This window comes from Poecile atricapillus, chromosome 1 (assembly GCF_030490865.1).
Source record: "Poecile atricapillus isolate bPoeAtr1 chromosome 1, bPoeAtr1.hap1, whole genome shotgun sequence".
NCBI classification, from domain to species: Eukaryota; Metazoa; Chordata; class Aves; order Passeriformes; family Paridae; genus Poecile; species Poecile atricapillus.
This window is the reverse complement of record NC_081249.1, coordinates 53,337,313-53,352,433: the sequence shown is the minus strand read 5'-3', so window position 1 is coordinate 53,352,433 and position 15,121 is coordinate 53,337,313. Positions and strand designations below refer to the sequence as shown.

Below are 15,121 nucleotides of genomic sequence, written 5' to 3'. Positions count from 1 at the left end.
TTTGTTAAGTGAAGCTAGGAGAGCTACATCCTTCTCTTCCAATCTGTAAAACAAGATTAGTCAAGATTACCTCCTCTGAAAAAGCTTTTAAAACTATGCAACAAATGCCAAAGTATAAATTTAAAAAAAAAAACAACAACAACAAAAAAAAACACCTGGGAGGTTTTAAACAAGCCATTCTTACAGAGACAACTCCAAGGTTATACTCAAGCTCTGAAATTTTACTTCATAAGTATGTAGAGCCAATATCTTGTATAAATATACCAGTTTTTGTGTGTCCCAGGTGTTCTGAAGCTAAGAATGCAGATATTTGGTTGTGGCTTAAGAGAGTGCTTATAAGCACAAAAGCCCCCAACTTTTCCCCCAAAAGGGGATATCACTGTAGAGACACTAACTCAGTATGAAATTTTAAAAATTGAGTTGTCTGGCAAGGGATTTATAGTAACAGAAAACTCGCAAAAATAAAGGTTTCAGATCCAAATCAGATCTTATGGCCAATAAACTGAAGATCAAAAAAAGGCAAGAAGTTGGCCTCCTTTTTTATGAAAGTCCATTGGGGTGCCAGTAGACTGTGACTGCTTTTCTTACTAACTGTATTAATTAGGACCCTCAGGAAATTCAAAAGCAAAAAAGAGGGTGAGAGGGAAGATTTGCCAGAATTGCTGTGGCATGTGCCAAACCCCTCACTTTTAAGAAGATCTACACGAACCAGTGACATTTTAGTTATTCCAGCATAACTGAGCTCAGTGGGAAAATTCCACTGAGTTCAGTTCACGTATCAATTTACACTTAAGGGTAAAGTGGTTAAGTGTCTCGTCTAATTGAATTGTTTTTATTATGGTTTCTGGTTTGTCTGAACAGAATGGCATTCAGTACATTAAGGCTGCCAAACATCAGTAGCTCAGAGAAGTAAATTCTGTTGAAAGTTATTAAAAAGCAGGAAAAAAAAATAATACACCCTTTTTTTCTCCTACCACTTATTTTCACATTTTTCAGAAGCATATTATGGTCTTCAAGATACTGCATCTAACATACATAAAGAACAGCACATTGCATGCTAACTATGTGGTTTGGGTTTTTTTGTTGCTGATTTTGTTGTTTGTGGTTTCATTCTGGTTTGTTCGTTTTCTTTATTTTGTTATTCTTTTTGGAAAAAAAGGCTAAACAACTGAAAACAAAATGGGAGAGAGAGAAATGGGAAAAAATCTAGGGTAGATCCTATGCCATTCTTGATTTGCATCTGCCTGATTCTAATAGCAAAATTATTATGGAATTCATTTTTAGAGCAAGTAATTCATGGGGGTTGCTGAAAAAAAAAAAAGCATTTCTGATTTGAAAAATTAATTCTGTTGTGCTGTTGTGGCAGGAGCCAAAGACATACAGACCTTTATAGTACTACATTTACTTATATTGAAATGGCACTTCCTTTTTGGATAAAGAGTACCCAAAACTTTTCAACAGGTTCTTAACCATTAAAGCAAATCTGTATTTGAACTAACACTAGAGTAAACATTTTTAACAGAGAAATCTCAGAACCAGTCAGCTCAGTAAAACAGAAATAAAACAGAATTGTAAATAATGTCCCATTTGCTGTATCCCAAGTCATATATTTGAAAGCAACTCCTTCTCCCTAGGCTTGGTTTCAGACCAAATAACTCGGTCTGGTTTTCAGCACACTCTGCACAGTACCCTCTGTATCCCTCAGAAGTTTTTATTTCTACATCACATCTGCTCACTGCACTTTTCACTATGTCAGGCTCCTCAGGCTTGCCACGTGTTCTCTATCTTCTGCTCTGGTATCTTCCCTACAAGTACATAAATGTACCTCACTTTTACCCAGTCACTTCCCTTACTGGGGAACAAAGAAATGAAAATAAATTACATTCATCACACACATACATTCTGGAACCACTGCTGTTCTCTGTCTTCTCACAAAACATAAATGCAGGCAAGAGAGTTTCACGACAATAATTGGGAGAACCACAGTGGAACATACATCACTGTCTACATTTTGTATGCTATTTTGTATGCTCAGTGCAAGGATCTAAAGGGGTGACATTCCAGTGGACAAACGTTGTTTCAAAGTAATACTAATTTATTCTACTGCCTAGCACAATCTGCACTGAGAGCTAGAGGCCACAGATTGAACGATACTACAGATCTCTCCAGCACAGACTCTTCTCCTACAAATGCAGAATTAAGTATTCATGAAAAGATTTCAAAGGTCTAAAATGACTGTAGAGCTTTCAAGATGTGACACTGTGAACTAAGACACTGTCAAATAACAACTGGAAAGGAAAAATGTATCTCTTGAATATAACAGATACTCTGCAATTATTTTTCCTTATCTTTCACAAAATAACTGAACTAAATTTCTAAAAAGGAACAGAACCAAATCACAAAACCAAAACAAGCAACAAAACAAACAAAAATCAACCCTCAAAAACCAACAATAATAGGAAACATAGGGATTAATGATTGGCACTAAACAGAACAGTTCTCTCATCTTCCAGTTTATTTTTTAATCTAAGCATACAAGAAAATGGCTGCTAGTTACAGTTTTCTGATCAATACAGTATTGCCTTGTAAAATAAAAAGCTTTTGAAACTCAGCTTGATCCTTCATAATAAAAGTTTTCTAGAGAATACAATTTCTGAGACCAATTTTTATTACATATCTTTTTTTAAAAACACTGCCAATGACTGCAAACCCCCCCAAAATTAAAATATACTGCGTATTACTCAACCCACATGCACTGAGTTCCACCAAGTTTCCTTAAACAGGGCAATATGGAAACAATCTACCATACTCCAACACAGCTGGGCTCTTCCTATAAAGCGCACCTGAAGAACCAGACTGAACCCACATTTAGCTGTATTCATTGGGATAGCACTAATATGCATTCTTTTACAGGAGTAAAACAGATGGAAACTTAATGTTGCAGTAGCAAGAAATTCACAAACCATCTTTGCTTAAGTTTTTCCATACAAGGAATAGTAAACTGCAAGAGATAGATGGACTGGACCAAGCAGAGGGCAAGTCAGTCCAGCTATTCTGTAGTCTCCACTACAGAGGATCACATTGGACTATAAAGCTAAATTTGTAGACTTGCCAGACACTCAAAGAATACCCTCTGCTAGTGACCGCACCATGTCGTAAGGACCCTGCTCACCTCAAGAGGTGCAAACCCACATGTGTAGTTTATAACACTGACTTCAGATTCACTGTGCCTCGTTTCTTCTCACTTTGCATGTGAAATCAAGACAAACTGTGCCCACTAAAAACACTCTTGCTCAAAATCCCTCTCCCATAAGCTTAGACTTGACGTTCCTGAATAATGGAATGGAGGTTAGTGCTTAACTGAATCAAATTACAGGACACTGCTTCTTATTTGAGGGATTGCTCAGAGACAAAAAGTAGACTTCAGTTTTTCTTATTACGTGGAGAGGGAAGGAGGAGGGAAGCACTTATTTGTTTCTTTGGCTGGAAGGGTATTTTATTACACATAAGGCAGCAAATGCATTGACGTATTTATTTCCCAAGGGAAGTGACAAATCAGTATATACCAGGAGAAACTTTGTCACTTGTCCTAGAACAATCTCCTCTGTTGCTCTGGGTGACTGCATATGCTCTGCCAACAATTTTATTTTTATTTTTTTCGCATAGCTTTTATGATGTTTGCCATTATGCTACCAACATCACAGATAAAAAACTCCACACACAGAGTCAACATGCAGAAATTTACTTGGGAACTTGAAAAGGTTCTGATTTCCTTGCTCAGCCTGGGGAAAAATTGAAACTGACTTATTTTGCTCTTCCTGGCATCTTCAGCACCTCTTTTTCACTCTCAGTAATATGATGCATAAAATGGTTTTCAACCACATATTTACAAATAAATCTTGGAAAATGAATCAGTCTTAATGTATTGGTTTATCAATTCTTTTTTATATATACCTTCTTAAGTATCCTGCTACTGTGGCATATGAGACTAACACACTGTCTGTGGATGTACCACTTCGCAACTTTAAGTTGAAAAATATTCAAAATTAGGCACTGAAAGTTATTCTACAAAGCTAAAGCTTCAAAAGAAAAAAAAAAAAAGTCAATACAGGAAACTATTATCTTTGATTGTGTATTTAGGTAATTACACTTACTTTTCATTACTTGTAAATTTACATTAAATCATATTTCTTTACTTTGTTACTTATAAGCTCCTTTTGTCACTTGGGGGTTTCTTCTTCTTTTTTTTTTTTTTTTTTTTTTTTTTTTTTTGGTTTGTTTGTTTTTTTTTTTTTTCATTTTAGGATTTTTTAAATCACATAATACCATAACCGTATACAATGGTGTAAGTACTACATTCAGGGCAACAGTCTCTGCCCTGAGAACATGTCCTTCTCACTCTAAGGCAATAAAGAAAATGTGCTATGTCAGTCTCCTTAACTGTTACTGTTTTCACCTTGTGTTTCTTGTGTTGCTAAAGTGCTGAACCGAGTGGGTGTCACAGAGGTATGCGAAAACAGCTCCACTCAGGTAACAAAATCAGACAAACTCTGACCGAAAACTAAAAACAGTGGCCAAACCTGACACACACCGAGGATGACCATGATGTGTCCCATGGTGTTTAACAGGCTATGAGTTCCCTGTGCCTGCTGGGCATATTGCTGCTGCACACACCTATTCTATTTTGTTGTGCTTCCCGGCAGGAAGCTCAGCCCCACACAGCTGCTGGGTCACACCCTCCCCGTGGCATCGAGAGAGCGTGGTTAAGGGTAAAAGTGAGAAAACGCATGACTGGAGATGAAGATGCTTTAATAAGTAAAGCAAAAGCAAAGCAAAGCAAGTAATTTGTTTACTACTTCCCATGGGCAGGCAGGTGTTCAGGCATTCTCCAGGACAGCAGAGCTCCATCATGTGGAATGGTGACTTAGGAAGACCAAGACCATCACTCTGAATATCCCCTCCTTCCTTATTCTGCCCCCAGCTCTACATGCTGAGCGGGACACCATATGGGTGCAATATTCCTTTGGTGTGTTGGAGTCAGCTGTCCCAGCAGTCTCCCCTCCCAGCTTCCTCACTGGTGAGGTGCGGTGAGAGGCAGAAAAGGCCTTTGCTCTGCGTAAGAACTGCTCAACAATAGCTAAAGCATCTCCGTATTATCAACACTGTTTTCAGCACAAATCCAAAACACGGCCCCATACCAACTATGAAGAAAGCTACTCTTCCGTAGCCAAAACCAGCACACTACGACAGCTGTGATATGCTGTGTAAGACAAGAAAACAGGGGCGTGAAAGGTTTTCAGCAGGCACACATTGGCCAGCATGGCCAAGGCCTGTGTGTGATATGCTCCTGCCACATTGGGGGCTTGCCTTGGGCTTGTTTTTGAGGGGACGAATGGTTATTTTGAGTTAAGTTGCCAGAACAGGTGAGTAGGTACCTCTGTGGAAACATTTTGCCTCAGAAAACTGGTACATTAAGTGACTGGTAAAATAGAATGAACCAAATTAGATCAATGGGTCAAATTCATTTTTGAAAGTAAAAATGTATGATTCTATTTCCTTCAATGAAATTCAGTGAAATTCAGAATTATTGCAAAGCACCATAATATAGAGATCTTATGTGATATATGATATCTGGAAAGTATGGGACTGACAGAATAAATGACAAAATCTGTCTGTGCAGACTATGTGAGCTTCTGCATTGATTATAAAAGCTGCTGGAACTTGTAACTTGTTCCATATAAGTGACATACAGGCAAGCAGCTGATGCGTGAGTAATTTACTTGAATCAGGTCTCTTCATTGCTACACTTCAGCTGGGAATGAAAATGCAAAAGTTGTTTGGCACAGCAGAAAGCTCCCTTAGCTGGAGAAAAGCTGTTGGATCCCACTGTTCTCAGTATTTGATCTTAAAACACTAGAGGGCTGCGCACCTTGAAATGTCTGTACAGTTCTACCCTGTTATGCAAGCTGGCTTTCATGGTCTCTGCTGTTTAAACAGATTTCAAATTTTGCTTTCCTCTAGTGTTGCCCCCCATGCCCCTGGCTCCCATTCTGCAGTGGCAGAGGTAGAATTACTGTTCCCTTTCAGCTTCAGTTCCACTTGCAGTAAAAAGTAAAGGGTTTCTTCTAGAATTTTCTTCCATTTAAAATAAGCATATTGTAGGCCTCTAAAACAATATCCTCATTCACACTGACTATATTGCAGGATCAGTTCTGAAGTCACTTAAGTGTAGAAACGATTCATACAATGAGAATAAACAATATCATCAAAGGAGAGCCTCAATTTTGTATATGAGACAAAGATTATTTGTTGTGATAACATCTCCTTAGTCTCACCTTTGCTGGAGAAGAAATGAGAATAAAATGTCTGTATAAAGAACTGTAATTGTGCCCTCCTCTTTTTCTTTTTTCCTTCCTCCCAAATAAAGGGAAGGTATAGTCAGTTCAAAGGGAAGCTGCACATTTCACATTTGGTATCAGGATTTATCAGATATTTTGTAGCCTCTTCTGAGTTTTTTGGCTCTTACTTAGAAGAATGCATGAGCATTTTGAGGAAGAAGGCCATGCAGCTTGTAAATAAAATATACATGCCAATCCCTAGACATGAGAGAATTTGCAGGAGAGAATTTGAAAATAAGACTCAGTTGGCCTTAAACTGTTCTAAAACCAAAAGAAAAAATAAACAAAATATTAACTTGGTTATTTTTATACTCTGAATGCTCTCTGAGAAGTCTGGAGTGCTTGGTGTTGTCACTATTTGTTTTTCTTGCCAGCAGATTACTGAATTGTGATCTCTTTTGCTGAAGGAAGGTAAAAGCAAATTAAAGTCTCTGAGTCTGTCTGCAGTGGGTCATTTTGAAAGGTGCAGACTTAAAAGAGGTTTAGTTCTAGTTCTCTGAAAGATGGTTTCTGAGAAAGAAAAATATATATTGCTTAAGACTCAGTAAGACAAAGCAAAAATATTTTGAGAAGATAAGCATATAAAGCAGGTTTTTCTGTGTAAAGCAATATGCACAATCAGATGAATAAAAGGAGGAGGCATGCAGTTGCACAGCTGTTGACTTGGGGGAAGAAAGACTCCAGCAGTTTATTTTATTTGTACTGAAGTGATGGGAGTTAGTTATGCAGACTCCCTGAAACTGGCCCAGGAGCATGGTTTGGAGAGATGGGGGAAAAGACAGCTTTACAGCACAGAAACACTCAGTAATCCATGAAGGAGAGCTGAAAATAAATGCAACAAACTCAAACTTCCCTCTAAAAGCAAAGGACTCTGAGTTCTGGTGTTATTTAAGTTATGTGATCACAATATAATTTCAAATTTCTATTTAATTTTCAAAATTAATTAAAACATTGCAGACATTCATAATCAAAACTGAATTTACAAAAAATTTTAAAATTCTGCTGACTTATTTTTTTTTTCCATTTTTCTTACCAGGTATTTTAAATTGGTATTCAAAAATAAAGGATGAATTTAGTTCAAGTTTTATGTATTTTAGTCTCATGGGAATTCATAAGCATTTTGCAAAGTAATTCTGAGAAACTTCAAACTCTGTATGATCTATAAGGGTCCCAAACCTTGCAAGCACATTATCAATCATAGGTAGTTTAAGTCCCGTAACAGAAATTAAATCCTTAAAATCACTCTACTACTTTTTTTGATAAGAGACAATTATCTGATTTCTATTGCTAAAATTGTGAGACACACAAAAATATATTTAATTATTTAATTATTTAATTATTTAAGTATGTGATTATTTAATTATTTAATTATTTAATTATTTTACTCAATTAAAAAAAAAAATCTATTTGTCAGTCTTCTTCATTTAAAGAACATAAGATGTTCTTCTGGTTACTCTGAATAACTCATAAGCAGTTAGTGTAATAATCCTAGTTTCTGTCCCACAGCAGATGTATCCTCCTGTGACTTACCCTAATGTGCAGATCAGATCTTAAGAAAAGTTACGCTCTTAACTAAAAATCTGTTCTCAGTGGTTAAAAATATGTCACAGCTTTAGGATAATTTACCTGAAATCCACTAAGTTTCTGATAAGCAAGATTAGGTTACTTTTAGCTTTTGAGTTTAGACCAGGCAAATGGATTTTTATGACAGGTATTGATACTTCTTTTCGTAGCCCCTAATTTGATCTCCCTCGTCTTTCAGCTGTGGTATACTTCTCATTTGCAAAGCTCATCTTTCAAAGGATGTTTAATAGAGCAGTATTTTTTCACAGCAAACCTCTAACTTGTTTTCCTTCCCTTTCTTCTCTTAACTGAGTGGAAAAACAGTGGATTACTTACACATGAAAGTTTACAGTGGAAGAATTGTACTACTAAATATTCAGAACCTATTCCTCTACCTTTTCATTCATAGTTATCTAGGAGTGAGTGGAGCAAATACATGTCCCTAAAAATACATGGACCTTCTTTCACATCTGTCCTTATTTTTGTCATCATTTTTATAAAGGTAGGCCATGTGGGGCCTCCAGACAATCCCTCTTTTCTTTGCCAGCTTGCATTCATCCTAAAACTATTTCTGCCCTGAACACAAAGATATACACATAAAGTCACATGAAGAGGAAGATGTATGGCTTCAAAGAAAAGATGCAAGAGACCTTTCACTCTTCCTTCTCTCTAGTCACTCAGAAGCTTGGCTGATCACAGTAACATCTGAAAACAAAGTCATTTATGTGTTTTTAAGGTGTTGAAGTTACAAGGATCACTGCTTCTGTGGGAATTCTGGGAATGGAAAAGATACAGACTCCTGTAAAATCTGTCAAACCTATTCAAACACGACTCTGAAAGAAATCATCCATTTAGTAATCTCCAGCTAAGACAATAAAATAATCAGCCCCTCAGTTTCTTACCTTTATTAAAAGAACAAAATATTAAACAAAAGGTACTAGATAAATAATCTATTGAAAACTGTTACAGTGCCCAAAAAAATGGCTTAGCAACAGTCCTCAAAGTACCTTCAGAACAAGAAGGCATAACAATTTAATTATTAATTGTGCTAATTTCCTTACATTCTGACAGAATTAAGGATTTGTGAGTTTCAGTACTATTTTTTAAAGTGAATTTTTAAAAACTGGATGAAAGCATTAAACAACACAAATGGTAAATCACAGAGAGCTTAATTTTCTGATGTATAATGTAATGGGAAAACCAACAACTGCCAGTTGACCTCTTGTTTCCTTGCTTTCTGTACTGTGATCATTGAGGTGAAACTCTCTGACATATTCCTTCAATTTTTCAAAAGCAAGAAAATGAATAAAATACCCTTTCAGTGATCCTGGTATTTAAATAAATGACATTTATAATAGGAATGCACTTTTGCCTCCACTTTAGAACCTTTTTCAATTTCTTCCGAACAGCCGTTGTTTATGACAAGGAATGACAGACCATTTCCATTTCCATCTCTGGTTCCTTTAGCCAGGTCATACTGTCACATGCAGAGGAGGAGGGAGAGGGCAGCTCATTCTGTACCCAGGTCTTATCTGCAGTAGCCAGTGAGTTGATGGACTGGCACCCAAGACCGAGCATTCAGGCTCACCTTGCCTGCATGTGAGCCTCCTATAGCACAAGTGATTCCTTTAACAGCAGTCTTTTGTTTCTGCACTCATCTGTACTTGATGAGAACTGACCCTGCGACTCTGTGCTAAGATGTTCCAGCACTCACTCCTAGCCAGTTGTGCACAAAGTTGGCTGATCCTCCAGAAGAATGTAGGACAGCACCAGAGGACCATTTTGGTGCCTATACTTTTCCCAATGTGCTGTCCAGTTCTGATGCAGGAGAAGGGAAACCTCAGCAGACTCTATCTTTCACCTTCAATTCAGACCTACCAATCTAAAAGTGTTTGTTTACAGGGCAGAAAAGGATAACTTTGAAATTAATTGTGCAGTCTACGTACAAGTCTTACTACACAACTCTGTTTGCCATTTTATTGGGCTATTGATACTAGCACAATGGTACCAAGTTTACAAATTAATTCAGCCTTTGGATTAGTTTGCAGTTTGAGACACTGGCAACTATATAAAAAATATGTACAACAAACCATACAATTCATCAGCATTATGATCCTATACATCTAGGAACAGCTATTGTGAGTGCTAGTGGCTGTCTAAGAATATCTGCATGTTTATTGTTCCCCCTTGAGGCAACAATCATTGTCGGAAATGAAAGCTCTATGTCTTGACTATCCCTTGAGATCTATTATTACAGCTATAGAGAATATACCATACTGATTGTCGTCGAGCAACTGAAAAAGACTGACAGGCAAATGCATTTTGTGTCCATTGCTCTGATATCAGATCCTCTTCAAGCTGAAATGCATAGGCAATGGGCCAACCTAGCCTCAGAGCTAGAGGACTGAATATACCAACATCAATAGAATTATAGCTTTTCATGTTGTTCATGACTTCGGCCCAGTGCCTTCAGAAACAGAACCAAAATAAGTACTGACAAAACAAGCTCTGCATTTTCAACATTGTTAGTTCTAAGTAATAACCACAGCTTCTGGCATACAGCTGAGTGCTTTTGCTAACTAAATAAGCCACTTCTCCAGATAAAAACCAAAGTCCATAGACTTGTCAGAGAATGGAGGCTGAGGACATGACCGACTGAAATACAGAGGCAAAGATAAATAGAAGAATTGAAAATGCTAAATCATGCTTGAAATTTTAGAGCATGTTGGTAATAAAACTCCTTGAGATTTTTCAGAAGATATCTCAAGCCATCAAGATCCACTCCTAAAAACAAAGACACTTAATGGAAATGTCAAAGTACAAAATATATATGTGAAGAAAATAATACGAACGGCAAGATTATTTCAGATTAAGTTGTCATCACAATGTAAATGAATTAGGAGCATTTACATTCATGTTTCTCAGGATTTTTTTCTGTAGGCAACCACAATAAATTAATGGCAACCTCTGAAGCTAAAACAGCCTTATAATTTGTTGCAATGGTTTGGGATTTTACCTTGGTTCAAATTAATGTATTTTTAGGCTCTAAATGAATTCCATGAGAGACAAAAGATTTTTGACAAATCCTGGTTCATCTCCTGCGTAAACCTTCTTAAAGGCAAATTCAAATAGTTAAATGTTATATTATCCTACTTTTCCCATATTTGTATTTTAAAAGAAAAGTAATGAATTCTTGATCTGCCACTTATTGGTTCACATGGATAATGGAATTGATAAAGAATTTTACTAATTATCAGTTCAGGTAGTAATAGGTTAAGAATTTTAATTTAGACAGAAAATTGTAGGTATTTAAACAGCTGGAAATGTACTGCCATCCTTAATAAGAACAGTCTCTAATATTTTGTATGACAAATTAATCCTGAATATGGGCATCATCAGTAATCTCATCACCAACTTTATGAATGACTTTAACATAAACTCAACAGATTTCTTCAACTTGCTAGCAATAAAATTCCCCAGCACAGTACAGATATATTAATCTTATCTGAGTGTGAACCATGCAGCTGCATTTTCTCATCAGACATAAAAGACATCATACTTGGGATGATCCCTTCTATAATTTATCAGTAACTGAACATGCAGCGACCGAACTGAGAATATTCCTGGATATAGCATAACTGTATTAGCAGCTAATTTATGTGCTTTAAAAACCATAAGAATTGAGGGTGAGATGTAAGTCAATGTAAAATTGAAATGTAAAAATGGTCTCAATTAAAAATATTACAAGATACTAGAAAAGCTATTAATTTGTTTTGGTTTTTTTTATTTTAATTAGGATTTACAGAATAATGCAGAGACATATTTTCTTCATCTTTACTGTTCCAGTTTTGATCCTACAAAGAAGAGTTTTTTCCATTTTGAAACAAGTAATAAAATATGAATACCTAGAAGTAATGTCAATAAAGGTGATATCAGTCATATCTGCAAGATTTTAAAGAGCTGTTTAATACATCATCTGATATTTCCAAATCAAATAGAAGCATAAGACAAAGGCTATCTCTTGTTTTGTAATGCTCCATTAGATTTTGCTCTGCTAAAAAAGCATTAGTCAGTTCTTGTCATAGAGAAGAGAAATCTCAAAAATTAAAACTGTGAGTTCAAGAACTTAAAAAAAAGGAGCCAGGTCAACATGAGAAACAGCTATTTGAGCTTAACCAGGCTTGAATAAACCAGGGATTTTGAGGGACTTTATTGAGAGCAAACATTAAGAATGAGAGGCTGGCAAAGGACATTAGCAGACATAAGTGATAAGAATTCAAGAGGACCACAAAGGAAACTTTTTGCTTAGTTGGACCCCAAAACCCTCCTAATCAATTTTCTCTGCATCACAAGGTGTGCAAGCTCTTTTATCTCTCAATACTCTACTGTCTTTTCTCTGTTGATTGACTTAATTTGGTGTTTAGGTAACACACAATGTCTGACTGATTAATAGCCATATTTTTCAGACAGTAACAGAGAAGAAATTATCTTTTATAAGGCAGCCTAATATATCCTTCTTTGTTATATCTCTGATCACTAAGGACTGTTTCTGTTAAAAATTGTTTCGCATTGTACTTGTGTATGACAATAAACACAGGGTTACATTTTGTAAACAACTAGGAAGTTTTAATTTGGAATTTTCTTGAAGATTTGGTATTATTTACTGGGTTTCAGTGCTTTCAGCATTTATTGTACTAATCACAGTTCTATTATATTTTGACAATGATAAACCACAAACTATATTTTGATACATTTATAGTGCTCTGTAGGCATACAATAGATTGAAGAGTGGCAGAACAGAATGTAAGATAACTGAAAAGATGAAATACTTGAGCATCATTTTATCATACTAGCTAACCTTCACTACTCATGAAGACAGGAAGAGCAAAGGTTTTACAATGAAAGCTTGAATGGCTCAGTAACTGCACTTCTCAATAACTTGGCCCTTCATATGATGTTCTAAAGGCAGACTGACCAACCAGCTTTTTGGAGAAAAAAAAATCCTTTTGAGAACTGGTCCTTTTTAGAAAAAATGTTTCATACTGTTCCAAAATGAGTCAGACCCAATTTTAGCAAACTGTGTCTGGTATTCTATTCGTTGGTGACCTTATTTCAGATGAACACCTGCTCTTCCCTTCCATATTCAGTCTGTTCAAGAGCTACCTGAAAAAGCTGTGATGTCAGCCTCTCACAGAAGGTTTTCTCCCTCTGATTGCTCTTTCCATCCTACTCTTCAGGCATTGTTGTACTTTAAGGTACTTAATGGGTGACGGTAGTGTGTGTGTATGTGTGTGTACACAATATTTTTATATCTTCTTATTAGCATAGAATGATGTCAATATCATAATCTACTGAAAACAGACTGCTTATGGTCTATTTTCCTATGCAGAGGAATGGTAAGGTAATGGTAAGGTTCACACCCAAGCACTAGCTTCAATTTTAGGTTTGGCTATTTCATATCCTTCTTAGAAACACTGGCTTCCTCCAGTCTTGGAATGTTTTTCATTTAGTGAAGTCTAATTTCCATCAGTTTTGTTTCTTCTACTGTTAAGGGGAATTAGCATTTTAGTTAGCTCAGCTACATTCTTTACACTCTATTTGTACAAGTATGATTTCCACTACACATAAGGTATAAGACTAATTTGCGCATTAGCATAAGACAGTGATTTATTTTCTTCGAGTTTTAAGTCTTCTAATAGATAAATTAAAATGGATGCCTAAAATAGTCCTCATTCCACTGTTGCAGAAGTCCAGCACCATAAACAAGCTTCAAACTTAAAAAAATTCACCAGTTAGCAGCCCTGTTTCACCGAACTACAGAATGGTTGAGGATGGAAGAGACTTCTAGAGTCCATTTAAACCAACCTCCCATGCTCAATCAGGATACATAGAGTTGGTTACTTTGGACAAAATGCTGATGGATTTTGAATAACTGCAAGGATGAAGACTTCCCATCTCCCTGAGCAACCTGTCCCTGTGCTTGGTCACCCTCACATCGAAAAAAATGTTCCCCCATGTTCAGGAGGAACCTCCCATGTTTCCGTTTGTGCCCATTGCCTCTGCTCTGGCACCACTAAAAAGAGTGTATTGCTCTTTTTTGCTCCCTCCCTTTAGGTATTCATACACATTGGTATGGTCCCCATGAGCTTTATTCTCTCTTCTTTCTGAGCAGTTCCACATCTCTGCCTTTGCATCACTGGAGAGATGCTCAAATGCCCTAAGTATCTTAGTGACCCTTCACTGGACTCTGTCCATACCTCTTCTCTGCTGGGGAGCCCAGAACTTGACATCCAGTATTTCAGGCGTGGCCTTAACAGTAGTTGGATAATATCTAATTCAACAGAATCCATCTCCAAAACTAAGGCTCCTAAAAATTAAGAGTGGAATCCTAAAATTAATCTTTCTTCTGTGTAAGTATTCCACTGTAAAATTTCTACTAAGTTACAACTTTATTATTTAACATTTACCAGCCTTTATTTTCACATTTCTTAGTCTACATTTAACTACAAAATTATATTTGTATTACCTTTGAGTAGGTTTACTCTACATGCCTATTAAAAGTTTGAACATTTATTGGATTCTGCCTTCTTCTTCAATAATATCTTTATCTTAAGATATACATACATTCAATATGCATATGTGTGTGTTTTCTAGAATATTATATATAACAATCCGTAGCTTAATTGATATAAGTGCAGCCATGATAACTCACATCAACTAAGAATCTGGTCCTCTTTTTCCAGACAAGCTTTTGTTCATTCAGCACTGCTTTAAAACATGCTAGGATTGAATTCCCTGAAAACAGCCAAATTTAGAACAGGCACAACACAGGAGCAAATGAGCAAGCTTTCTTGTTTGTCCTTGCTTGCCCTCTCCTTCACAATATCCTTGACCCAAAATAACCACTCCTAGGCATGAGATTGTAAAATAGTCTGAATGATCATTCAGCTTTTCTTTTATTGGTGTCTGTAGCTAATTAATGTACATCAATTTTTACCTCTACAGCAGAAATTGAATTGACTCAATATTAAATTGATCATATATGTGTATAGCAGAGACAGCTAAACAGAAATTTGTTTTTTAAACTGTTTAAAACCAGATTTCTTTACTAATTTATTCTGATGTATTTAGTTGCACACTCTCCTCATACTCAGTCATAG

The 15,121-nt window shown here is 36.3% G+C and overlaps 1 protein-coding gene across 5 annotated transcripts in view; it reads right to left on the bottom strand.

Annotated features, from left to right (window-relative positions):
- Nucleotides 1-15,121, bottom strand: part of PCDH9 (protocadherin 9) — a 664,361-nt gene that overhangs the window by 577,981 nt on the left and 71,259 nt on the right. The window contains exon 3 of one of the 5 annotated variants that reach the window (XM_058846569.1): nucleotides 4,177-4,190. The exons of the other annotated variants lie outside the window; for them this stretch is intronic. Within the exon in view, the coding sequence (XP_058702552.1) occupies nucleotides 4,177-4,190 (14 nt within the window). The remainder of the gene's footprint in view (nucleotides 1-4,176; nucleotides 4,191-15,121) is intronic. 5 annotated transcript variants of the gene reach the window in all.